Genomic DNA, 26,818 nt, shown 5'->3' with positions numbered 1-26,818 from the left:
ACATTTGTTGACCAATGACATTTTAAACATTTAAAAATAAGGAACAACATTTAAAAATAAGAAACCACATGTAGTATAATACCAATTTTAAAATTCTTTTCATTGAGCAGTCTTGTATAACAGAAGAGTCTACAAATCCCTGTGCCTTTAATATTGAGTCTATTTAATAAAGATTTCGTGAACCTATGGACTCTGCCTACCAAAATTCATCCTTGAAACTCCTCCCTTTAAAACCTGTGTTTGATCGTATCAGTTATCTCCTTTGTAAAGTCTTCAATGGTTTTTATTTTATTGTCTAGCTGAAAACTGTCTTTTCCATCCTGATTGGCCACTAGATCCCTTCCCATTCTGTCACTCTGGCTGCACTCAGCTATTAGTCGTCATATCAGCAAGGACTTCCTAGTTCTTACACATGTAATGTCCTTCTCTGTCAGTCTCTGGCTTTCAGAATATACTACTTCTCTTTGAAGATACAGCATCAATGCCAGCTACTCCCTAAAGCCTTCTCTACCCTCCTTTTCTACAAGTTCCTTCTGTTGTCTTTCTTATTCTTCTGTCAGTGCCTGTTTATCCCAGCCCAGTCCTGTCATGAGTCAAACACTCTTCCATTGGATTGATGGACTTCTAAAGGGAAGGATTTTGTTTTATGTAACTGGATTGTTAGCACACAATAAAGATTTTTATTCTGTAGGAAAAACATTGTGTTTTTTGTGGCTGTGGAATTTTTATCCTTGATTAAGAGACATAAACTCTTCGCTTTAAAGTCTCAGATGCCTGAATATTCATATGATAGTTTTAATATATGGACAATTTTGCATATTCTGGGTAGTTTTCACCAGAGAAGGAAGTTTCTACCAAATACTTTGAAGTCTTCTTAAAGGCTGATTCAAGAAGCTATTTTTTTCTCTTTCAAAAATCCCATCCTTCCCTCTTTTAACCTTATTTTTTCCTCTTTTTAGCTATTAAAAATACCTCTTGATGGGGCACCTGGGTGGCTCAGTCGGTTGAGCGTCCGACTTTGGCTCAGGTCATGATCTCGTGGTTTGTGAGTTTGAGCCCTGCGTCTGGCTCTGTGCTGACAGCTCAGAGCCTGGAGCCTTCTTCGGATTCTGTGTCTCCCTCTCTCTCTCCCCCTACCATGCTCATTCTCTGTCTCTCTCTGTGTCAAAAATAAATAAAACATTAAAAATTTTTTTTAAAAAATACCTCTTGGGGGCGCCTGGGTGGCCCAGTCAGTTGAGCGTCTGACTTCGGCTCAGGTCATGATCTCGCAGTGAGTTTGAGCCCCACGTGGGGCTCTGTGCTGACAGCTGGGAGCCTGGAGCCTGCTTCTGATTCTGTGTCTCCCTCTCTCTCTGACCCTCCCCCATTCATGCTCTGTCTCTCTCTGTCTCAAAAATAAATAAGCATTAAAAAAAAAAAAATTAAAAGAATAAATAAATAAAAAAAATAAAAAATACCTCTTGAGCTTTTACTTCTGTGCTTTTTCTTGCCTCTAATCCATGTCTCCTCTAGGAAACAAACAACAATCTAAAATCTTGAAAATTAAGCTAGCTGGGAACGAATTCCCCCCCCTGGGTTCCTTAGGTTTCAGGACCACTCAGAAACACGTGAGAAAGGATTCTACATCCTAGACATTTCTAGATAAGGTACAATCCATCTCCCTTGACTTATCTCTTATGTTCACAACTCTGCTTGAAATTAGAAATTCAGTACTGGTCTAGGATGAACTATCTTCCAATAGAGCAAAGATTTCAGTTTGTTTCATTTTTTTTTTTTTCTAAATGTATCTCTTGCTACTTCTGTAAAATAACTCTTCCCCTCCGCACCGCTAGTCAATCCAACCTACTTATTTTTTTTCCCAGACTTTCCATAATCCATGTATTCAAGTCCATATGGAGTACTTAGTGTGTGTTATATGTTAGTAGTATGCCTGTATTTGTAATTTTTCATAGCAGTAAAAAGATGGTGAAGATTCTCAAACACTTTTAGAATATGAGGGAAAAATCCTTAATGTTTTCTAATAATTAACATGTATATTAAAATGTAAACAAGTGCTGTCAATAAAAAAAAAAAAAAAAGATAAATTAAAAAGTTTCCTACAGCATTGCCCCTCACTGAGGTGGAGAAAATTTGCAACCAACAATTACTGAGCACTTTCTGGGTACTGTGAGGATGGCTCCCAGTGCGATTTCATTGTTTCCTTTCCTCAATTTAACGCAAAGAAATTAAGGAAAAGGGAGGTTAGGTGACTTGTTCAAGGTATGTAACAGGGTTTGGATATAACCTAGTCTTTGTTTCTAGAGACTAAGCTGATTCTCTTAATTAAAAAAAAAAAAAAAAAAAAAAAGTCTTATGAATGAAACTTTAAGGACTTCTTTTAAAAAGAAAATGTGACACTTAGCTTAAGATTGTTGTCTTCTTACTAAGTATACCTTTTGCGATGAATGATATTTCATCTCTATTGCTTGTTACATTCTTGACCTTGGACAACTACATATTTATCTGTGCCTCCGTTTCTTCCTTTGTAAAAAGCATTAAAAACATCAATGTAGAGATCAAATCTGATGATATTTATAGCATTTTATATCTGTACAGAATGCTAGTTGCTATACTAACTTTATTTTATGTTCTTTGGTTACTAAGAATTTGACCTAGTTTTTAAATATCCTATAAATTCAAGCAAAATATTAAGAGAGATGAGTGTAGTAGCAGAGGGCACGGGTATGATGAGTCTGCTGTATCCTCAGGCATTTTCTTTTTTGAGCTGCAGCGATTTCAAAGTGGAATGTGTATTTCTGTATCAGAAGCTATAGGGCTGACCTTGAGGGAAGTCAAGATATTTAGTTAAAGTAATATTACGCTATAATCCTGTTTCTGTTGAATTTTTAATAAATGGGACATTTGTACATATCTTATGAAAGTTCGTAGGAATGATTTTTTAAACTTAAACCTTAAATAAATCTAAAGTGTGTTTTTAAGAGATTTGACTCACATTAACAAGAAAATTATTACCACATTTATTTAACCCCCCCCCCCAAGTTTGTGTCTTTTTTTAATCAGTAATTTTCCAAATTAATTTTGTTGATTGCTCCTTAATTGTTTGACCATTTTATTGAACGTCGTCACTGTGTGGTTTAATATGGATTAGAATTTTCATACACCAAGAATGATGGCTGAATGATGTTTGTAAGAACCAAAAACAAAACAAACAACAACAACACCCCCCCCCCCCCCCCCCCCCCCCCGCCCCACCACACACATTTTCTCACAGGACTTAAAGAATATGAGTTTGCATACTGGTACCTCATCATATCTATAGACCTAGTTTGTTTGTTTCCTTGTTTATTTGTTTGTTTGTTTGTTTTGTACAGGTCAGTATTTTAAGGAGTTTTGAAACATTGCCAATATTTAAATTAGGGAGAGTTCATAGAAAAATCTGTCTCTTTTTTTTTTATTGGTCCCTGAACAATTATTTGGTCTGGCAAATCATGCATGGTAACAATAGGCTGTAGCTACTAAATAGAAGGTTTTGTTTTTCAGTGGGGTTTGTAGTCACTATCTCACCAGAGTTCCTTTCTGCTTTGTTTTCCGTACTCTAAGGCGAACTTCATTTTTTCTCATCAGGATTGAGCTTTCATGTTTCTTATGTGGGGCAACTCCTCATGTATGTGATACCTATCTGGTTTCTGAGGGAGGTTCAGTTTGTGTCCCCTGGGGTAAGGGCGTCAGTAAGATGGGGCTTATGCCATTTTGTTAAAAGCTGATTTGTTTCAAATCACGGATTAAATATAATTTTTATATTTATAAAACCATGGACGTGTGTGCATGCACATGTACGTGTGTGTGTGTGCATGTGTGTGTGTGTATTTGAGTGTGTTAAGTATATATACGATACAGAAGGGCAACTCGACACCAAAAATCCCCATATAAATGATTAAAAAATGGGCAGAGGACCTGAATAGAAATTTTTCTGAAGAAGATATATGGATAGCCAACAGACATATGAAAAGATGCTCAATGTCACTCATCATCAGGGAAATGCAAATCAAAACCATAAGATATCATCTTACACCTGTCAGAATGTCTAGTATCAAAAATACAGATAACAAATGTTGACAAGGATGTGGAGAAAAAGTAACCCTTGTGTAGTGTTGGTGGGAATGCAAATTGGTGCAGCCACTGTGGAAAACAGTAATGAGGCTCCTCAAAAAATTAAAAATAGAAATACCATACAACTTAATAATTCCACTACTGGATATTTACCCAAAGAAAACAAAAAGACTGATTCAAAGATATGTACCCTATGTTTACTGCAGTATTATTTACACTAGCTAAGGTATGGAAGCAAGCTAATTGTCCATCAGTAGATAAATGAATAAGGAAGAGGTGCTGTGTATACACATACACATTGGAATATTACTTAGTCATGAAAAGGGATGAGATCTTGCCCTTTACAACATGGATAGACCTACAGGGTATTAGCTAAGTGAAATAAGTCAGAAAAAGACAAATACCATATGATTTCATTTATATGTGGAAGCTAAAAAACAAATGCACAAACAAAAAGCAGAAACAGACACATAAATCCAGAGAACAAACTGGTGGTTGCCAGAGGAGAGAGGAGTAGTAGGATGAGAAAAATGGATGGAGGGGAGTGAGAAGTACAGGCTTCCAGTTATGGAATAAAAGTTACAGCATAAGCAATATAGTCAGTGGTATTGCAATAGTGTTTTATGGTGACAGATGATAGCTACATTTATGGTAAGCATAGTATGACATAGACCTGTCTGATTGCTACGTTGTATGCCTGAAACTAATGTAATATTGTGTCAAATTTACTTCAGTTAACAATATAATTTGGGGTCATATATAAAATATTCCACCCACACCTACCACTCCTATAGGCCACTTCAGTCCACTGATCAGATTATGTGGCATACTTCTGTCATTGAGGCAAATGTGGTTACTATGGTGGTGTTAGGAAGGCTTAAGGCCTCTCCCCAACCCCTGGAGCTGAGGAACAGGCCCTGTAGCTAGATCTATATTTTCTTTATGCAAATAACTGCGTTTCAGAATATTGTTCTATAACTTCTTTCCCTAAACAGTACATTTTTGGCACCTTTGCCTATCAGCCCATTTCTCTCTACCTCATTCTTCTTTGTAACTCTTGTGTAATTTTTTGTTTGGAAGTCCCACAATTTATTCAACTAGTCTCCCAATTGTTGATCTGGTAGGGTATTTTCCATGGTTTTGTGTCATAAATAGTGCTATAATTATCATCATTGTACACCATAGATGTCATTGCTTCCTTGTTCTATTTATCCATAGGGTAAATTCATAAAACTGGAATTACTCAGTGATTTTGAAATTTTCATAGGTGATGCCATATAGTTCTCTAATTTATATCCCACCAAACCATATTTGAGAATGTTTTTCTGCACTGTACTCTGTTCACACAGACTATCATGTTTACTGATTTTTTTTTTTTTTAGGTAGAAAGTACAATTTTTAAGTCAGGATTTGTACTTCTTTAGTTATATATGAATTTGAACATCTTTTCATATGTTTATTGGGACATTTGTAATTTTTTCTCTGAACTACTGGTATTATTTGTTTTTAATTTAATGTTTATAACCATGATTTCTCTTGAAGTTATTTTGGTTTCAGAGATCCTCTTTTTAAAAATGATTATAGGTTCCAATATTTTATTAGATAAGAGATCCTTTCATTACTGGTTTGAAATACTCTTTCATTAGATGTTTAATTTCTACATATCCCAAAGGCTATTTCAGGGACTTGATTTTGTTCCATATATCTATTTCAAATAATTTCAATTCCCACAATTTTATAAACATAGTTGTACATGCAAGTAAAATTCCTAAGGAATATTATATAGAATTATGTAGATGTTTTAATGATGTAAAGATTATAGAGTTTCAGAAAAAAAATTCATTTGTTTTTATTTAAATGTTGCTCATTTGTTATAAACGATTGGAACAATGCAAGGGAGAAAGTAAAAAGAAACCATGTGAAAAAAGTTGTCACTAATATTTGGAGACCATTATTCCTGATATTTTTATATGCTTATGTGTATGTAGGAGAACAGAAATATCTTGATAGCTAGAAATAATATAATGAAACATGAGAAAAACATATGTTAAATTTAAGTTAAATTATTTGAAACAAACTGAAGTGAAATGAAAGAAAGGGGTGAAATTTATATACAATGTCTTTATACTCAAAAATGTTATTTTCTGGAGTTCACATCTAAGGCCAACAAAGGGATTAAATTATTTACAGGTGTACCAAAAAAAAAAAAAAGAAAAGAAAAGAAAATACCTAAAGGATAAATGTAACCAAGGAGGTGAAAACCTGTACTCTGAAAACTATAAAACATTGATGAAACAAATTGAAGGTGACAGAAAAAAATGGAAAGATATTCTGTGCTGATGGATTGGGAGAACCAGTAGTGTTCAAATGTCTGTACTATCCAAAGCAATCTACAGATGCAATCCCTGATCCCAAGATGTTGTTGGTGAAAACATCCAATGTTGTTGGTGAAACAACATTCCAAGATGTTGTTGGTGAAAATACCAACAACGTTTTTCACAGAACTAGAACAAATAATCCTAAAATTTGTATAAACCACAAATACTCCAAATAGCCAAAGCAGTCCTGAAAAGGGAAAACAAAACTGGAGGTTTCACAATCCCAGATTTCAAGATAAAACTGTAGTAATCAAAACAGTATGGTGCTGACACAAAAATAGACACAGATCAGTGGAACAGTATACAGAGCCCAGAAGTATAGCCACACTTTTACTGTCAATTAATCTATGACAAGGGAGGCAAGAATATACAGTAGGAAAAAGTCTCTTCAACAAATGGTGTTGGGAAAACTGGGCAGCTACATTCAAATAATCAGATTGGACCACTTTTCTATAGCATACACAAAAATAAATTCAAAATGGATTAAAGGCTTAAATGTGAGACCTAAAACCTTAAATTTCTAGAAGAAAGCATAGGCAGTAATTTCTTTGACATTGGCTATGGAAACATTTTTCTAAATATTGTCTTCTCAGGCAAGGGTAACAAAAACCTAATTAAACTATTGGGACTATACCAAAATAGAAGCCTTTTGCACAACAGAGGAAACCATCAACAAAACAATAAGGCAACCCTCCTGAGTTGGAGAAGAGAATTTCAAATGATATATTTGATAAGGGATTAATAACCAAAATATATGCAGAACTTCTACAATTTAACACTGAAGAAATACATGCAATTTAAAAACAGGTGGAGGACCTGGATGGACATTTTTCCAAAGATGGCATACAGATAGCCAACAAACACATGAAAAGATGCTCAGCATCACTTTTCAGGGAAATGAAAAACATAACCTCAATAAGATACCTGTCATACCTGTCAGAAAGGCTCATACCTGTTAGAATGGCTAAAAACAAAAAACAAGAAAGAACAGGTGTTGGTGAGGGGTGGAGAAAAAGAAACCTTTATACACTTTTGGTGGGAATGCAGCTGGTGCAGCCACTGCGGAAAACAGTATGGAGTTTTCCCCAAAAAAATTAAAAGTAGGGTTACATATGACCCAGTAATTCTACCACTGGCTATTTACCCAAGGGAAATGAAAACACTAATTCAAAAAGATATATGCACCCCTATGTTTATTACAGCATTATTTACAAAAGCCAAGGTCTGGATCCAACCCAAATGTCCTTTGATAGTTGAGTGGATACATAAAAAGTGATATATGTATATCATTTTATGTATGTATATACACACACACACACACACACATTTATGCATATATATGTATATGTATATTACATGACTCAGCCGTACAAAAGAGTGAGATCTTGCCATTTGTAACAACATGGAGAGACCTAGAATGCTAAGTGAAATAAGTGAGTCGGGGAAAGACAAATGCCATATGATTTTACTCCTATGTGGAATTTAAGAAACACATGAATAAAGAAGAAAAGAGACAAATAAAAAGACTCTTAAATATAGAGAAAAACTGGTGGCTGCCAGAGAGGTAGTTGCGGGGAATGGGTAAAGTAAAGGGGTTTAAGAGTACACTTATTGTGATGGACACGGAGTAATGTATAGAATTGTTGAATGATTGTATTACACATTTGAAGCTAGTATAACACTGTGTGTTAATTATACTTGAATAAAAATAAAGAGTGGCCAGTGGGTGGCAGGGTGCTTCAGTCGGGTAAGCATCTGACTTTAGCGCAGGTCATGATCTTGGGGTCTGGGTTTGAGGCCCGCATCCGACTCTGTGCTGACAGCTCAGAGCCTGGAGCCTGCTATGGATTCTGTGTCTCCCTCTCTCTCTGCCCTTTCCCTGCTCACACTCTGTCTCTCTCTTTCTTAAAAATAAATAAACATTAAAAATCTTTTTAAAATGAGATTAAAAATTATAATGAAGACAACCTTAATTTTAGTGATCAATTACTCTTTTAAAATGGGGGTCCGACTACTCCTGTATTTTCTTCCATTTTCTTTTCACTCGTTTTGTTTTTGTTTTTTTTTGGTTTTTTTTTTGTTTTTATAATAAAACTTATTTTATCCCTTGAGATTCTTTTTTTTGTTATCACATTCACACATTTGCACAATCGCCTTGCCATCGTTCTGTATTTACTGACTCGGTTCAGCAACACTGCTGCAATGACAGTTAATTCCTCTGTGTGTGTGTGTTTAATCTTTTAATTGCCTAGTTTTGTTTTTGTTTCCTCCTTCAACCATAGTTCGTTAGTGTCATAAATTTAAGATTAGTTTTTAATTTGACACTACTTAAAGAATTCCTTAGGTGTGAGTAGGAACTTGCCTCCTTTAATACCCTTAGGTTACTCCCTTTCCTTCCCTGAAATGTGTGGGCTTGGCATTATCTTCTGCTCTTTAATGTAATGTTCCTTTGGAAAAAACAAAATAGAAGGAAACAAAACCCAAAACCTCCCTCTGCTTCCTTTTTTGTAGCTGGTTGTCTGAAGAGTTGTTTGTTTATCCTTTGAATTTCAATAGCTTAAATTGGGAGATGTTGCACTTGTGTGTTTGTGTGCTTTTTTTTCCAAATTTTTCTTAAAACACAGTATGCTCTTTTTGATACGCAGATTTAATTCTTAAGGAAAAATTTTCCAGCTTTATATTTTTTGCATCCATTTTATTTGGTTTTGTTCTTCAGAGTCCTTATACTAGCTATCCTTCTTTAGATCATTTTTTGTTGATTTTGTGTATCTCTTAGCTTGTCTTTAATTTATTCCATTTCTTTGTCTTCTTCTCTATTTAATTATATAAATTTCCAATTAGTTACTCATTGAATAATTTGCATTTTTACCGTGTGTGCATTTTGGTTCTTACCAATTCTGATTATTTTCCAATGATAGATTTTGTTCCTTATTTTGTTTCATTAGGTCTCTACAGTCTCATTTTATTCTCATTCTATTGTTTCATCATATAATCCCCATCTCTCCCTCTCTCTCTCTCTCTTTTTTTTTTTCAGTTCACTTTTAATTAAAATTGAAATACAGTGTGAAATACTTGTAAGAATTTCCAAATCTTTGGAAAGATGCATTTTCTGTTCAGCTCACTTGGAGTGTCCTTTATTAATCAGCTTCTCATGCTGTATATTCCTTGTATATCCCCTACCTGGATTCATGCCATCCTCCTGGGGTTATATTGCTCACCCCTCAGGGTCTGGGGAAGTGCAGAGAAGCTTATTAATTGCTCAGTTCGTTGTTCTGGAGACTTCACTTCGGACAGAAAGTACCTACCACATGTTTCACTTCTCCAGTTTTACCTGTTTTGTCCCAGCTTCTCCCTAGGTTTGTTGGTGTTAGTGAAGATAACAGCATGTTTTTGGTATAGCTTTATGGGCTTGGGACCTGGGAGAGAGTCAGGAACCAGCATGTACTCTTCTTGGTCCTGCTTGGGAAGGAATGTTCGGTTTCTTCTTGTGGCCACTAGCTTTTACAGTTTGACCTGATGTAGTATGTTCTTTCCATGCTTAGTTACTATAGGGCAGAGCTCAGCAAACTACAGCCCACAGGCTAAATTTGGCCAATAACTGCTTGACAAATAACATGTTATTGGCACCACCATACCCATTCATTTACATATTGTCTGCGGCAATTTTCATGCTTCAGAGAGATGGTTAAGTGATTGCAAAATGGACCAATTTGCTATCTACCCCTTAACAGGAAAAGGGTGCCAAACCCTACTGGAAGGTCATTTTATTTATCTTGCTGGCTTTTGACTACTTTTATTTTCTTAGGCGTTAGAAGAGAGACGTATAAGGATCTTCCTTCATTATCCTCTTTCGACGTAGAAGTTGCTATAATGTTGATTTTAAAATTTCATGGAATATAGAGTCATATTTTCTCTCTTATACCAAAATACATGAATTTATTTCAAAAATGTGAGATTCGTTCATTTTATTTCAGATAAGAATGATTTTATCCTCTGAGGTAACCGCTACCAATAAGTGAAATTATTCACGTTATTCCTCTTTAATATCTTTTTTTTAAATCTTTTTCTGAATAAGAGTAACACATTTGCTTAATTATTGTAGCTTTCTTGGAAGACAATTTTATTTTCTAACTTCCTTCTTTTCCACTTCTTTAAAGGTATAAGAAGTTTAATGAGACTTTGAACAACATCGGAGAGAACGAAGGTGGTATTGATAAGTTTTCCAGAGGTTATGAATCGTTTGGTGTCCACAGATGTGCTGATGGTGGTTTGTACTGCAAAGAATGGGCCCCAGGAGCAGAAGGAGTTTTTCTCACTGGAGACTTCAGTAAGTGTTTCGAAAGATTTAAAGTCAGTTGTACTATTTTATTTATTTACTTGAAACAGATTTGTTCTAGTTCATATGTTTAACTCTATGAAAGTTAATGATTAAAAGTATCTGACTCTTCAGATAGAACCATAGACTTTGTGGAATCTTCGCTTCCACGTGGTGCTGGTATCTCTGCTGTAATGTAATCCATGTGTTTCTGAAAAACTTTTATGTTCTGGAAAATCATGTACCAGAAGTAACAGAGTTTATGAGAAAAACAGTACTAGGCAGACTGCTCCAAATTTATTCAACTTTGTTAGCAAGCCCTCACAAAATCAATAGCAATCTGGGTAAAAATAGTGGTGTAAGTTAAATCTCCACTAGCATTTGCACCTGGTTAGCTGGCATTGTAGTTCTTGGATCCTCTAGAGCCCAATATTCTTTTTTTGAGACCTCAATAAAAGTAGACATCTAATATAGAGGGCTAACTTCATCACTGAATTCCTTTTGGTTTCTTTTTTTTTATAATACACTCTCAGTTTTGTTTTGTTTTGTTTTTTTTTAATTAACAAATACCTCTCAACCTTATTATTTGCGCTGTTAATTTCATTAGACAGTTAACCCTATGGAAAGCATAGCTGGGCTAGAAGTCAGGCTTCTGGTTTACAGTCTAGTGGGAGGAGGGACCTATATGTAAATAAGTATAATACAATTTCTTCACTTTTATTCTAGCAGTATAAATAAATCACTGTATTAATGACAAGAAAGAAAGCTCAGTTCTGGAAGTGGAATAACGAAAAATAGGCCTTGGCAAAATGTTCCTAATATAAGGAAGTATCAGAATGATAATCATCCTTTAATTCCGTGTGAGTGCTGGAGTATTTAAAACTTGATTTTACCAGATTCAAAACTCTACATGTTATATATTCTGTTTATATGACATTCTAGAAATGGGAAAGCCATAGGGACAGAAAACAGAGTTGTCAGGGTTTGGAGGTAGGAGTTGTGAGCTTAGTACAGAGGAGCATAAAGGTACTTCTTGGGGGTGATGAAAATACTTTATGTCCTAATTGTACTGCTTGTTACATGACTGCATACATTTGTCAAAATTTATAGACCTGTACTCATAAAAGAGTGAATTTATTGCATGTAAATTATACTTTAAAGAAGCTGACTTTTAAAAACTTTTGGCTTTATATATGTTGTCTAAAGTAGTACTGTTTGATAGAAATATAATGTAAGCCACTTATGTAATTCAGAACTTTTAGGAGCTATATTAAAAAAGTAAGAGAAGGACAACTGAATGAATTCTAATAATGATAAATTTTATTTAGCCCCATATATCAAAATATTTTAATATAATCAATATAAAGTTTGTTAATGAGGTATTTTTGTTCTTCTGTATTCTTTTAGCTCTGATATTTCTTCATTGGGAATATTTGATCTATATTTGGACTTAATAAAATTTTCTTTACTTTTTTAAAAAAAAATTATATTTTGAGAGGGAGGGAGGGAGAGAGAGAGAGAGAGGGAGGGAGGGAGGGAGGGAGGGAGGGAGGGAGGGAGGAGAGGGGCTGAGACAGAGAGGGGAACCAAAGATCTGAAGCAGGCTCTGCACTGACAGCAGTGAGCCCAATGCGGAGCTCAAACCCACTAATCTTTACCTGAATCAAAATTGGACGCTTGACTGACTGAGCCCTGCGGGTGCCCCTTTAATAAAATTTTCAATTTAAGAATACATACCCAGGTTTTTTCAAACATAATTAAAAGTTCTAGTAACTGAGTTGAGTAATAGCTTTAAAATTTTAATTTAATAAAGTAGTTAAAATTAAATAATATTTAAAGTTCAGCTTTCCATTTGCACCAACCTTGTTTCAAGTGCTCAATAGCCACATGTGTCTACTAGCTGGCTCCTCTATCATAAAACACAGGTTTAAGAACTTGTAGTTCCCCAAATTATATAATATAAGCTGCCTGTTTCTTGAGAGTTATTGAGAACTTCATGGAAAGTTTTGAGAAAGACCCTGTGATCTGCTGACTCAGTTTAGTTTTGTTCGCCTAACGATAATCATGCAATATATTTTGGAGATAAGAGACCTCTCTCAGTTAAATTATTGTTAAAATAGTCCTTAATTTTTTTTTCTTATATACAGACATGGTTTTACCCTATAAAAATGCCTTGACTAGTAGTTTTTTGTTAAAAGACCATTTAGATATTAACTTATTGTTAAGACCCTTTTTGGCATTCTATTCCATTACTTCTTTCTACAGCCATTTATAAGATTGAGAAGTATTGATTGAGAATGTTAAAATTAAATTTTTACAGAGATACCAAAACTACTATAAGAACCTCAGTGAAAATTTGGCACTTGCATCAGGTACCCCCTCCCACATATTCATGATTAAACCCACTAATTAGGTTTTGGAAATACAAAAACGTGGGAAAGGAACTATATGAAAACTAGATTTTGGGAACTATCATAAAGACTGATTTATTGGAAATTGTTCCTTACCAATATAGTCAGACCATATGTGCATTTGGAGAATTGTATTTTAAGTTTATTTAGAATTTAATGCTTATATATTAAAAGTTGAATAATTAAGAAAACATTTTGTAAACAGAAAACTAAAAATTACCTACTTCCTGTTTTAATGTAAAAATGTCCTGTTAAGTTTTTTTTTTTTTTTTTTTCCCAATTCAAGTTGATTTTTGAAAACCCTACCCTTTGTGAAGGTGTATCGCATAATTTAAAATTTCTCCATATCCTTGGGATAGCATTTGGTGAATTATTTTTATCAAACAATATTTATTTATTTAGTGTTCAAGAAGAGTGCAAAGAACATCAGATTTAATCAATGAGCATTTATTTTTACTGGAGAGATGGGAAAGCTGATATAAGTGAAACTGTGATTGAAAATAGGAATAGAATCAAAGATAACACCATTGATACGCATTGTTCTTAGGATCATAGTGCCAAAACCCCAAATAATTCAACTTATTTTCAATTGTCAAGATTGATTTTCTTCATTTTATGTAATATATTACTTAGTTTTTTTGGAAACTTATTTTTATTGCTCTTTTCTTATGATAATATATGTTAATATTTATGTTTTTGAAACTTAAAAAAAAAGAAAATAGGAATAGACAGTATGCTGGGAAAATTTAAATGACTGATCTATTTTCTTATCTACTTGAAAGAATAGCTTTTCTGCCCAAAGTTATAGTCTCAGGGTCTTTGTATACATATTTCAACGTTTTCTCACTAAGGAGCTTTGACTTTTTAAAGAAAGTTGGAAAATTCAGAGTAGAACCAAAATTGGGGGTTAATAATGCACTTAAAGAATATTTCTTTGAGAAAAAAAATGTACCTGCGAGTAGTGAGCATTAATTTGATATGACTGTGTAGAGCACAGAATATTGATGATAATGACAACATAGCTGAAAATATACCCTTAAATAACTGAACTAACTATACCTTTTTTTAACATGAAGAATTCAATGTATTTTTTTTTCCTATTTACATTTTCTTTCTTTCTTTCGGAGAGTTGAGCAAGAAGAAAGTCATTTTTCTTTGAGCTTTTTCTCAGGATCAAAAATAGGTTAGATAATTTTACTGTTATGTCTTCTAATATATAAATTTGTACTAAACCAAAAGGAAAAGAAAATGTATATTAATTAGCTAAATAGTTACAGTATCTTTTTTTTATTAAAAAATGCATATGAAGATTAATTAAAATGTTCTTGGTAGTTTGCTGATCATATTAAAATGTTTTGAAAAAATTTAAAAACACTTAAAAAACATTTAACCGTATTCATGACTGTACTTCTATTTATCAGGTGATGGGTTAAAAAGCAATAAACTCAAAAGGTCCTATAGAATTAATCTCTAACCATAATAACACTGATCATTTTTTAGAATTCTGTTCCTTACTTTGTCATGTAATGTAACACAGCTTAACTTTCTGTATATGTACTTGAAATATCACCTTAAAAAAATCCAATTGCTTCTTTACCTATTGTCAGAGATTTAAAAAGTAACAAATTTTGTTTCTATTTTTATCACCAAAGTGTAAATGTAATTTAAAACATTGCTTTTCTGTACCTACCTCTTCTCTCAGCCCCCAAAGATAACATAATAAAAAGATCATCAGACACCAGCAACAAAAACCTTATTTCTACTAATGGTTAAATTGACCTGAAAAGGAAAATTTTAATTTAGTTTTTGTCTGAATGACTAGACATTTTTGATATTTTTTCAGAAGAATTTAAAATTAATGTCTAGACTTAAATTCTGTATTATGAAAAGTTATATCTGTAATCAAAATACTATGATGAATTTTTCTCCTCTTCTGATCATTTTAGAAATGTACCACATTATACGTTCCTTTTCTGGTCTTGCTCAAAAAATTGCTGGTAAATAATTTGTTTTTCTGGTGTATTTTTTTGCCAACTGATTTGACGATATTTTAGGTACAACTACTTAAAATAGTCAAATACAGATGATCTTTAAGAAAGAAATTGCCCAGAATTGGTATGGAGGAAAAAAAAAGAGTTTGAAATTATAATTGAGTTCTGGAAACATGGTTCTTCCTTTGGCTCAGTGGGGATAAAGTGATATTTGTCTTACCTGCTTAAACTGGGTTGCAGTAGATACTAACTAGATTGTAATGTGAAAACATTTTATACCTTATTCAGTGCAATAGAAATGTTAATTGATGAGACTGAAAAAAACCTCTCCCATTTGTAATGGTCTTTTTTTTCTTATTAAACAAATTACTACTAATTTCAAATGGTAGTTGACTCTTGCAAGAGTCAAATGACTTAGTCTCTGTTTTGCCCAAACCAAGGCGGATTTAGCTTTTACTATCCACATTTTTAAAACTTGGAAAGCAACTTCACTTTAAATATATTACACGTATTTTTCTTTATTTGAGAGAAAATGAAACAATCATTTCTCTTCCTTTCAGTCATTTTTTACAAACTAGCTTTTTAAGCAGTTGCAGCAGCAGCCCAGGACAGTGGATGTATAATGACATTCATCAAGATTGGAGTCTTACCACCCAAAAAAGTATTTCTGGGCAAGCCAGAAACTACTTTAAAGGTTCGAGATGAATTTCTAAAACTTTGAATCATCTTCAATACAGCACAGATTCATTCTTTAGAAAATTAAATGTGATTTAAAATATACTTGGAGTTTTGGAACCAAACCAGGTTTATTGCAGCTTGCTACATAATTGAAGAAAACTAGGTGCTTTCCAGTCACTAGATGATAATAAGTAGAGAAAAAGGTAGTAAACTACATATGTCAATATAAAATAATTGGGTTCTATTTGCTATAACTGAAAACATTTCATTTAAAATTACTAAGTCTGGGAGCTAGGCACTTTTCAAATAACCTAAATGTCTATCACTGATAGACTAAAAAAAAAAAAAAACAAAAAAAAAACAACCCTGATTTTCATGCCTGTAGAAAAAAGGAACCACAGATATTTTTACAGAGTAGGGAGGATATTAAGGAGAATTTTTCCTGTTTCCTGGACAAAATTTATCTATAATTTTGTTTTCAGTTATATAATTCCCCAGAAGTTTACGTCATCACAAAAAGCCTTTATATTTCTTAATTCCACATGCTCTGAAACAGTGTTTGCTACTCAAAGTGTGTGGGCCAGTGTGGTTCCATGCACTGTAATTCTTTTTCAGTGATATATTGCCAGAAATTGGGATTGTAAGCACTTAGAAATTTTAGTAGCAGTTTGACTGAGTAATTTTTTTTTTTTTTTTCTGGTGAATCTGATAATGGTCATACAAAAATTGGGCCATAAATTTTGAAAGTCTTCTTTTGATTTTCTAATAATACATTGTATTACATTTTACATAAGATTTGGTCTGTAATAGATTTGAAAAAAAAATTTTAAGTAACTGATTCATAATCACTGATTCACATAATCACAGTTGGGGAAACACTCATCTGAAAATTCATGATTATTTATTGGTTTAGAAGCCTTTTATGGTTAGAAGGTATAGTTCTGATGTCAACCTCCTTTGTATTCTTTTCCTTCAAATAAATGTTAGCTTTCACTGTAGTGTGGCATGTTACAAAAAAAAAAAAACAACAACAAAAAACACTCTTAATGCTTTGCAACAACAAAGGCTATAATTATCAGTTGTGGCTCAGTCCCAAGGGTCAAATTCTTCCCAGGATCAAGGGTGATGGGGCAGCCCCTGTGTGGAACATGCTGAACTCCTGACAGAGAGAAAGTACAATGGAGGAAACCTGTTATGGCTTTCAAAGCTTCAGTTTAGAAGTGACAAATGTGATTTGCACTTCCATTTCATTAACTAAATAATTTGGCCCAGCCTTATGTCAATAGGGCATGGAAGCAGAATCCTCTTTTATTGATGGAAGCTCATGAAAATTTGGGAATAATAGTATGAATGACCCCATGGCAAACAAACAAACAAACACATAAAGTGTAAATTTTACAGAATTTTACAGATTCTTTGATATTCTAGTTATCATAAAGGCTCTCTTTTTTTTGGGGGGGGCGGGGTTGGAGCAGAGTAGAGTTGGCTTGTCTACATTGACTGTTGAGAAGGTTTTTTTCTGGAATCTCTACTGACCTCTGGATTCAAGTGGAACTTCAAGGGGTTCTCTGTGAGTGCATTTTTGTTATGTGGCTTCTCCTAAGTTTGGCTTATTAGAGATTTGTGATGTTTTTAAAAAGAAAATTTCTGGTCTGAGGACTCTTGATATTGTTTATTTTGGCAAAAGGGTGGCAACTATGAGGTAGAGGTGGAAGGCTTTAGGACTATTAGCCAATTCAGCACCATGGTGAGACATGGCCTCTTTGACATATCTAAACTTAAAATAACTAATCAGCCAAGGCTTTTTGTAGGAAGTTGTCAAGAATTTCTCTAGCTTTCCAACCTGATGTTGATACTCTCACCCCTTTTATCTGTTTTCATGGATAGATTGTTCCGTTTACATGGAGTAGAGGTTTACTTAGCTGATGTCCACTTACCAAACACACTGAATTTACTTCTGCTTGACAGGCTCACTGTAAATGATAATGACAACTTTCCCCAGGATAGTAAGCATGCATGGATAGTAAACTGTAGTCTATACATGTATGCAGTTCTGCTGCCAGTTACCTTGAGTGCTTGTTAGCGAGCCAGTTTCCCACCCCATTCAAATCCTGTGAATGCCAATTCTTCTCATTATAATTCTGCAATATAACATTATATAAAGTGATGAACTGTAAGTGTGACAGCAAAGAAAATTATTAAGTATTGGGAAAATCTCAGCAAGGACAAGTTGGAAAAAAATGATTTTGAATTAAGTATGCGCAAGTGAACTGTGAGAAAATGATATAAATCTAACAATTTCATATGCAGATTACTCTGTGTGTACCTTTTAGCTTTCTTTCCATTATGATCCAAAGGGAATTGGAAATATAAATGTTGCATTGTAGGTGTAGGTTCATTTAAGAAAGATACTACAGAATCCTAATCAGAGGACCTAAGAAGATATGCCTTTAATCTTACATCAGAATATGGGTGAATATTTATATTTCTATTTTAAGTTAAAACAAAAATTTTACTGTTTGTGTGTATGTGTGTGTATACATATGCATATACATATTGTATTCTCTGATTTAACCAATATTTTCAAAATATGTACCAACTTTTGCCCCAGTTGTGCTGGATCAGAGAGCTTTGCTATAATGTCTAATGTGATTATTTTTATAGGGAAGCATCCTTACCTCCTGGGATTTTAGGAAAATACTGTTAGAGACCTTAATGCTAGAAGGTAGATGTTGAACTCTGTGACATAAATGATAATTTTCTAGCCTCGTTTTGCTTTTTCATAAATATCCTGTTAAAAATTTATGCTGTTTGGGTTATACAATACTTTTTGTTAGGTTTCAGTTTTGGTATTTCCCTTACAGTTAATGTTTGTAAGATTACTTGGTTTATGATTTTTCTTCAGTGTTTGTCTTTTGAAATTTTTATAATTTTATCCATTAATGTGACTTTATTAAACTCACCACTTACATAAAAGGAAGGGACATAATTAATATTATTCTTTTATCAAGTTAGATATTTCCTTAAAGAAGTGTTGTTTTGTTTTTTAAACAGTCACATGTGGCCCCAAGTGCGACCGATGATAACATCAACATCTCTGCCTCTTGATCACAACTAAACTATTCATTTTATATTCAAATTGTATTATAGATCTTAAAAAAAATTAACAAGGAAAACTTTGCTTGGCAGTCCTTCATGTGAAACTGAAAATATTAATTTTAATTAAAAAAAAAATAATGTTTATTTTTGAGAGAGAGAGAGAAAGAGAGAAAGAGACACCAAACACTAGTGGGGGAAGGTTAGAGAGAGAGGGAGACACAGAATCCGAAGCAGGCTCCAGGCTCCAAGCTGTCAGCATAGAGCCCTATGTGGGGCTCGAATTCATGAACCATGAGATCATGACCTGAGCCAAAGTCAGCAGCTTAACCAACTGAGTCACCCAGGCGCCCTTACTAATTTTAATTTTGACTGACAGAGACCCACCTTTCATCATGCGTTCCTGAAAAAGTCACTTAGCCATCTTAGTTGCTTATAAATCAGTGGGAGAAGCACCTCAGATGCATTATGAAATTAGGAACCTGAAAATACCACATTTTCTCAGCAAATGTCAATGCCCTTGGATAGTAATACAGTTGTGCAATGCCACTGCCCAACAACGAAGGAGACTAAATGACTTTTGACTGAAATTTTGTAGGCTTATTACATACTCCCACTTCTTAGTTAGTTATTTTCTTTCTTTTTTTAACATTTTAAAAGTTGAGTTATAATTCACATATCATAAAATTTACCATTTCAAAGTAAACACGTCAGTGGTTTTGGTGTACCTTTTAGGTTGTGCAACTATTATCACTGTCTGATTCCAGAACATTTCTATCCTACTAAACAGAAACATCTAACTGTTAGCAGTTAGTCCCAAATGCTTATACCCCTGTGTTCTCTGGCAACTACCTAATCTCTTTCCTGCCTCTGTGGATTTGCCTGTGTCAGACATTTCCTATAAATGGAATCATGCAACATGTAGCCTTTTCTTTCCACCTTCTTTTACTTAGCATAATGATTTCAAGGATCATTAATTTTGTAGCACGTAACAGTCCTTTATTCCTTTTTGTGGCTGGATAATATTCTACCGTATAGATGCACCATGTTTTATTTATCCATTCCTTACTGGCAGAACATTGGGTGGTTTCTACTTTTTAGCTATTGTGAATATGCTTTTATGAACATTTGAGTACAAGATTATATATGAATATGTGCTTTCAATTCTCTTGAGTTGCCTTGGTTATTGATGTTCTTACCAAATTCAGATATTTTACTGTGCCTTGATTATTTGCCCGAAGATTCTTTCCCCCACCCTGCTCTGCACCACATTTCCCCAGCTCCCTTGGCCTCTGCTTCTCTTGAGTTGGCTTGATGGGAGATACTAATGGATAGCTTGAGGGTGGGAGGAGGGAGAAGCCAAGGAATGCCCCCCCCCCACCCCGCCAATCCCTTGCCTACCCCTCTATCTATCTAAAGTGAGGCTGGATGTTTCTCATGCAGCAGGTATGCCTTGTAGCTCTTGTTGATTTTCTGTCCTGAGCTCAGCTCCTGCCAGGCAGGGTTGCCTTATTGCCACCTTTTGTTGGATGGCCCTGGCTTCTGAGTTCCAGTAATCCTGCCTCTCCCTTAGGGGTGTTACCAGATTCCTGTTATTGCTAATCTCCATTTGAATTCTTAGTTCTTTGACCTCCTGTGTAACCAGTTCCCTGTATTAAGGTTCTTTGTTGGAAATCAGTAGCTTGGTTTCCACTCTGGCCTCTCATTGCTAGAATAATGTCTCTCTTCCATTAGGCCTGCTGAATTACACAAATATACAGTACGCTTTTCACATTGTATATTAGATATTTTAAAGCACCCCATGGTTCAGTACAATGGCTTTGTTTCTGTTCAAGTATTTTCAATAATTTTTTTTGAAAGTTAAGTTTACCGGGGCGCCTGAGTAGCCCTGACTTTGGCTCAGGTCATGATCTCACAATTCATGAGTTAAGTCCTGCATTGTGCTCTTTGCTGTCAGCATGGAGCCCACTTAGGATCCTCTGTTTCCTTCCCTTTCTGCCCCTCCTCTGTTCATGTTCCTTGTCTCTCTCTCAAAAATAAACATTTTCTTTAAAAAGTTAGGTTTACCAACTTTGTGAATTTTTAAGTCTTTTTTGTGATAAAGAGATATGTATTACAGAATTTCAGTTATTTTATTCAAAGTTCTAAAAAGCTCAGCAATGAGATATATTATTATATTCTTTCTCTGTATTGTAGCAAAATCATTATGCTTTATTTTATTTTTTTAACATTTTTAAATATTTATTTATTTTTGAGAGACAGAGAGCACAAGCAGGGGAGGGGCAGAGAAAGAAGGAGATAGAATCTGAAGCAGGCTGCAGGCTCCACCCTTTCAGCACAGAGCCCAATGTGGAGCTCGGACTCATGAACCCTGAGATCATGCCCTGAGCTGAAGTCAGACACTTAACCAACTGAGCCACCCAGTCACCCCAGTTTTGCTTTATTTTAAACAGGATTTTGATGTTTCCTCTACTAGAGATCAATTTCATCTTCATCATGCTTTGTTAAGTCTCAAACAAGTTTTCCGAGTAAGTGGTCCATATATCACTTGAAGCAGAGTAACCTGGATGTTGGTAAAATGAAGATTCCATGGTAAATAACAGATCTTCTGGGTCACAGTCTTAGGGTAGAGTTTAATGTTGATGCATTGCCCTCCTTTTTTGAGGATTTGTATTATTTATATGCTAGTGGCTGTTGTAATATCTTATATTCTTCCTTTTCATCTCTTCCCTTCTATCTTCATGGGGAAGTCACAGATATATTCTCTTTTCCTAGCACATAGTAGGCAATGTGCACCCTAAAAGCAGTGACCTATATATTCTTTATTTAGGAAAATTTTCTAGAAGGAGGGATAAACACATGTCACCTAGGAAAGAATCAGATGGGCATGTCACTTACAGTGGAAGATAAGGAACAATGAAACAATTATTTCAGATTGCTGGGGTGGAGGAAATTTGGTTGTCACTGGAGAGAGTTTACTGAAGGGCTCTTTACAGAAGGCTGGTGAGGGTTAAGGGGACAACTAGAATGGGAAGCTGTTGGCTCTTTTGGTGTAGGTATGAGAAAGGAGGGGATGGTTCCTGGAACATAGAGCTGGAGTCATAAACGAGGAGTCTGATGACAGGATCTGTGGCCAGAGAGAAAGGCAGCCACAGCCAGAATGAAGCAAGGGTAGAGTGGGTGTGAAATAGCTTCATTTCTCTTATGCCAGCATCTTCCATTGGCCACTCCCAACTTGCAGCTGGATACCTAGGCAGAGCTGAGGCATTCGCAGATATGTAGAGATACAGAAAGTTTATCTTCAAAGCATTCTTCCTTAGGAAATTATGTATGTATACCCACTAAATGAGGGAATGAATCAAGAAAGAGGAAGACATGGTATGCAGGAACAAGTGTCTCAGGTTTAGCAAAGAGTAAAGTGGAAAGAGAAGTTGTCATTACATAGACAATTAGCAAGGGACCAGGTGAAGAAGACCCCATGATGTTTCCTGGGAGGAGGTTCCCTGGGAGGAAAATGGTAGAATGGAGAAACCATCTGGGAAGTTAGAAAATTTTAGGATATGAAACAAGGCTTTCAGCAGAAGAAAATAAAATTAAGGCTCAATTTAAACATGATGCTGGAAAGAGTCTTCTTTAGCTGGCTGTTAAGGATTGAATTTTTGTGTCTCCCCCACCACCCTCAAAATATGTGTTGAAGCCCTAACCCCCAGTATGATGGTGTTTGAAGGTGAGGTCTCTAAGAAGTAATTACATTTAGATGAGATCATGGGGACCCAATGATGGGATTAGTGCCCTTAAAATAAGAGGAAGAGAGACCAGAGCACTCTTTCTCACTTTGTCCCATGTGAAGACACAGCGAGAAGGCAGAAGCCAGGAAGAGGGCCCTCACTGGGAGCCACCTCTTCTGTTACTTTGATTCTAAACTTCTCAGACTTCACAACTATGAGATATAAAGGTCTGTTGTTTAAGCCACCTGTTACGGCAGGCCAGATAGACTAACAAGAGTCCTACATGGTCATGTTATGGGACTGTTGGCAAGCCTTTAATCCAATTTTCTACTTGGCTCTGCAATGAACAATGTTTACTATAATTTAAGAAACGTTCATTAGTTTTTAACTTCTGAATTAGCCTACAGAGGTATCACTAAACACTTAGTGCTTTAATTGTTTCTGTAAAAATAATAATGCAACATTTAGGAAGATATTTTTAAAAGGCTATTGTTATATGAGTAACCATGTCCATGTAATTAAAAATTACTCATTAAAAATGTAAATGAATTATGCCTATATGATAAACAGATATTTTTATACTGTTACATGTATATATACTGATATATATATATAAATACATATATCAGTGTAATACATCTGATATATTTACCACATGAAACAGACATGCTGGGCACATACATGCTTAATCTAGACATTGCTTTATGGATGGATATATGAAGAAGTTTATTAAATATATTCATCCTAATTAGGGGGAAATAAGTGACAACAGAGCTTGATCAGGACTGAGGTGAATGAACTATGTGCAGATTCACAACTCTGGGCACATTATAGAAGTTTGCGTGTTTGTTTTTAACCCAGGCTACTGTAATTTGCTTTCTTTATTCTTGCTATCTCAGTTGACTGATAAGTGTGCTTGGCTCCAGTGAACAAGGCCATCATCTCTAGGTGGTAGTTATTCATAGACTTGCTTCTATTTAAGAGTTTTTCTGGAGAGTCGCAAGATTTTAGCCTCTGTATCAGTCATAGAGCAGGACACAGATGGTATGTTCGGTTGTCACTGGAGAGAGTTTCATGAAGGGCTCCTTACAGAAGTCTGGTGAGGGTTAAGGGAACAACTAGAATTGGAAGCTGTTGGCTCTTTTGCCGTAGGTATGAGAAAGGAGGGGATGGTTCCTGGAACATAGAGCTGGAGTCATAAACGAGGCGTCTGATCATGGGATCTGTGGCCAGGGAAAAGGCAGCCATGGCCAGAATGAAGCAGGGGTGGAGTGGGTGTTAAATATCTTCATTTCTCTTATGCCAAGATCTTCCATTGGCCAGTCCCAACTTGCAGCTGGAGTGCACGGGAGTCTCGGAATTGCCATCTACTAACGTCAGCCTCCAAGGCCTCGAGCAGGTCTAAGAAATTCGGAAGGATCTTAAGGTGGTTCCTAGCATGGAGAAATGGAGAATCACCAGGATATAGCTACCCAGAGTTCTCTTAATATGATTTAGAGGGAACTCAAATCACTAGAGGCATTTCTGAGTTTATTTGCTTCTAAGTAATCCCATCTTCCTTAAATAACTACAAGAGTGTATTATGTACATTTCCATTCAAAGAAGAAGAAAACATTTTTTGTGCATTGGTTTCTTTTTCCCTTCCTTCCTGCCTTGCCTGCACCTTCCCTGTCCCTCCTTTTGTTCCTTTCTTCCCCTCCTCCCTCCATTTTTTTCATTCTTCCCTCCTTCCCACCCTCCCTTCCTTCTATTCCTTGGATCTATCCTTAATATCAACAACCCTGAACAAGGCTAGTAACTTAAACATTAAGAAGCTGAAGGTTTACAAAAGGGTCTGGGTTCTTAGGGAAAAGAAGATGGAACTTTTTTTTTTTTTTTTTTTTTTTAATGTTTAGTTATTTATTTTGAGAGAGAAAGTGCTTGTGTGCATAGGGGAGGAGCAGAGAAAAGGGAGAGAGAGAATCCCAAGCAGGCTCTGCACTGTCAGCACAGAGACAGTGTGGAGCTAGGTCCCGAACCGTGAAATCAAGACCTAAGCTGAAATCAAGAGTCGACACTCAACCAACTGAGCCCCCCAGGAGCGTGGAACTTTATTTCTTAATCTACTGAAAAGCAAGCAATGAACTTTGTAGCAATTTATCCAAGGCTTCTAAAATAGTATAAAAATAAGTCTATACTATTACCATTACATCTGAAATTTGGGCAAGTAAAATCCAAGTTTTCTTTTTTTCTCCCCCTGAAATTACAGAATATAATCTTAAAATAAGGTACTTACTTTGTTAACATTGTAGAATCTCCCAAATAATATTCCAATTCACTAAATACATAGTTGTATGTGAGTATATAGTGATTTTTTTAAAGTAGGTTTATTAAAAAAAAAAAAAGATATCTGCTAGAGTCCTTTAAGTTAGGGTGTGGAATTGAAATTCAACAATTTCACCTTCCTCCCTCCCTACTTTTCTTCCCCAGAAGTAGCAGTATTTATTGAACACCTTCTATGTGGCAGACACTGTGCTAAATAGTGGAAATTCACCAATGCAAAAGGGGGAACATAACCTTCTCATCTAGCAGGGGAAATGGCTGGTGTCCTTTTAACTAGCAATAATTATCTAAGGTCACCTAGTCATAAAATTAAATTGAGATTTTGATATTATTCTAAGATAGCACTTTATAAAGATATTTTAGGAAATAAAGAATTATATAAAGTTTTTTTTCCTAAGTAGTTTCTAAAGTTGAAACAGCTCTTAGAATATAATTTAGTAATAAATAATGTACTCTTTCACGATAGTGGCTTTTTTAAAGGATTTATTTTATTGCTTATTTATTTTGGTGATTGTGTGTATTTTTAAACCAAAAGTATGAAAATGAAACTTTTGAGGTATATTTCCAGAGAATCTGTAATTGATTTAAATGATACATGAGACATTTTTTGTCAAACTGAAGTGAGCTAGAAAAAATCTCTTAGAATAGCTGTATTTAGATTTTAATGAAACTAGGCAGAAAGGAGACTAAAGTGAATTTCCTTTTTAGTCTTTTAAATGAAAAAGTGCATCATTTGTCCTATATATCTTATTCATCATCAGTCATAGCAAAGCATTCATTCCCATGAGAGAGATAATGGATTCAGAGAGCCGAGAGGAATGGAAGATTGTCATTCAGTGCAGATGAGTTTTAGTAATATTTTTATCATGAGAAATTGGGTTGCAGAACCTTAAGGTTTGGAATTAAGTTGCCATAGATATATTTAATTAAAAGTAGATTGCTTTAACCTTTCTTTAAGTTAGAAATAGGTTTAAAATCTTAAATTAAATTTATGGTTAGTTTGTATTTAACTTGTATTCAGGACTTGCCTTTAATAGGGATTCTTTATAAGATTTAGCCCCAAAAAGGTACATTTTAATTGAACAATTACAGTGAACATATAAAGAAAGTTTCTGAAAGGATGTTATAACTTTGTATATTGGATCAAAGTACGGTTTACTTTTCTGCTGATGGAGAAAGTAACCAAACTAATCAAACCAAACTAAAAACTGAGACCAAAATTGGGCTCTGCCTCCTGAAACCTCCTAATACCTCATCAACACAACTCCTTAATCAGCATGAATCATATTTTCTAGTGTTTTATTGTTATCACCTGATGGGTTGGTTTCTCATCCATAATACTGTTCAGTGGATAATACTTTTCTTTTTTTTTAAATTTTTTTGTTTTCAACGTTTATTTTGAGACAGAGAGAGACAGAGCATGAACAGGGGAGGGGCAGAGAGAGAGGGAGACACAGAATCTGAAACAGGCTGCAGGCTCTGAGCGGTCAGCACAGAGCCTGATGCGGGGCTCGAACTCACAGGCCGTGAGATCATGACCTGACCCGAAGTCGGACGCTCAACCGACCGAGCCACCCAGGCGCCCCAGTGGATAATACTTTTCTAGAAGTTATAGTATCTGAAGAATGAAGTTACCAAAGTAGAAAAGCAAATGAGCATATATGTGTATATGTACACATATACATATTTATACATTTATATACATACATATCTGTGCCAGATTTATGAACCCTGATAACAGAATCAGTTTTAGGTTAATTAGAGGAAATTAGAGTGCTCCAAGCTC

General features: G+C 34.9%; 1 protein-coding gene across 3 annotated transcripts in view; it reads left to right on the top strand.

The window, feature by feature from the left end:
- The window catches only part of GBE1 (1,4-alpha-glucan branching enzyme 1), a 280,022-nt gene that overhangs the window by 42,946 nt on the left and 210,258 nt on the right, over positions 1–26,818 (top strand). For all 3 annotated transcript variants that reach the window (XM_042957137.1, XM_042957135.1, XM_042957136.1), the window contains exon 2: positions 10,649–10,818. In XM_042957137.1, the coding sequence (XP_042813071.1) occupies positions 10,649–10,818 (170 nt within the window). The remainder of the gene's footprint in view (positions 1–10,648; positions 10,819–26,818) is intronic.

This window comes from Panthera tigris, chromosome C2 (assembly GCF_018350195.1).
Source record: "Panthera tigris isolate Pti1 chromosome C2, P.tigris_Pti1_mat1.1, whole genome shotgun sequence".
Lineage (NCBI taxonomy): Eukaryota > Metazoa > Chordata > Mammalia > Carnivora > Felidae > Panthera > Panthera tigris.
Note: the sequence above shows the minus strand (reverse complement) of the source record. Positions and strands in the feature narration are given on the sequence as shown.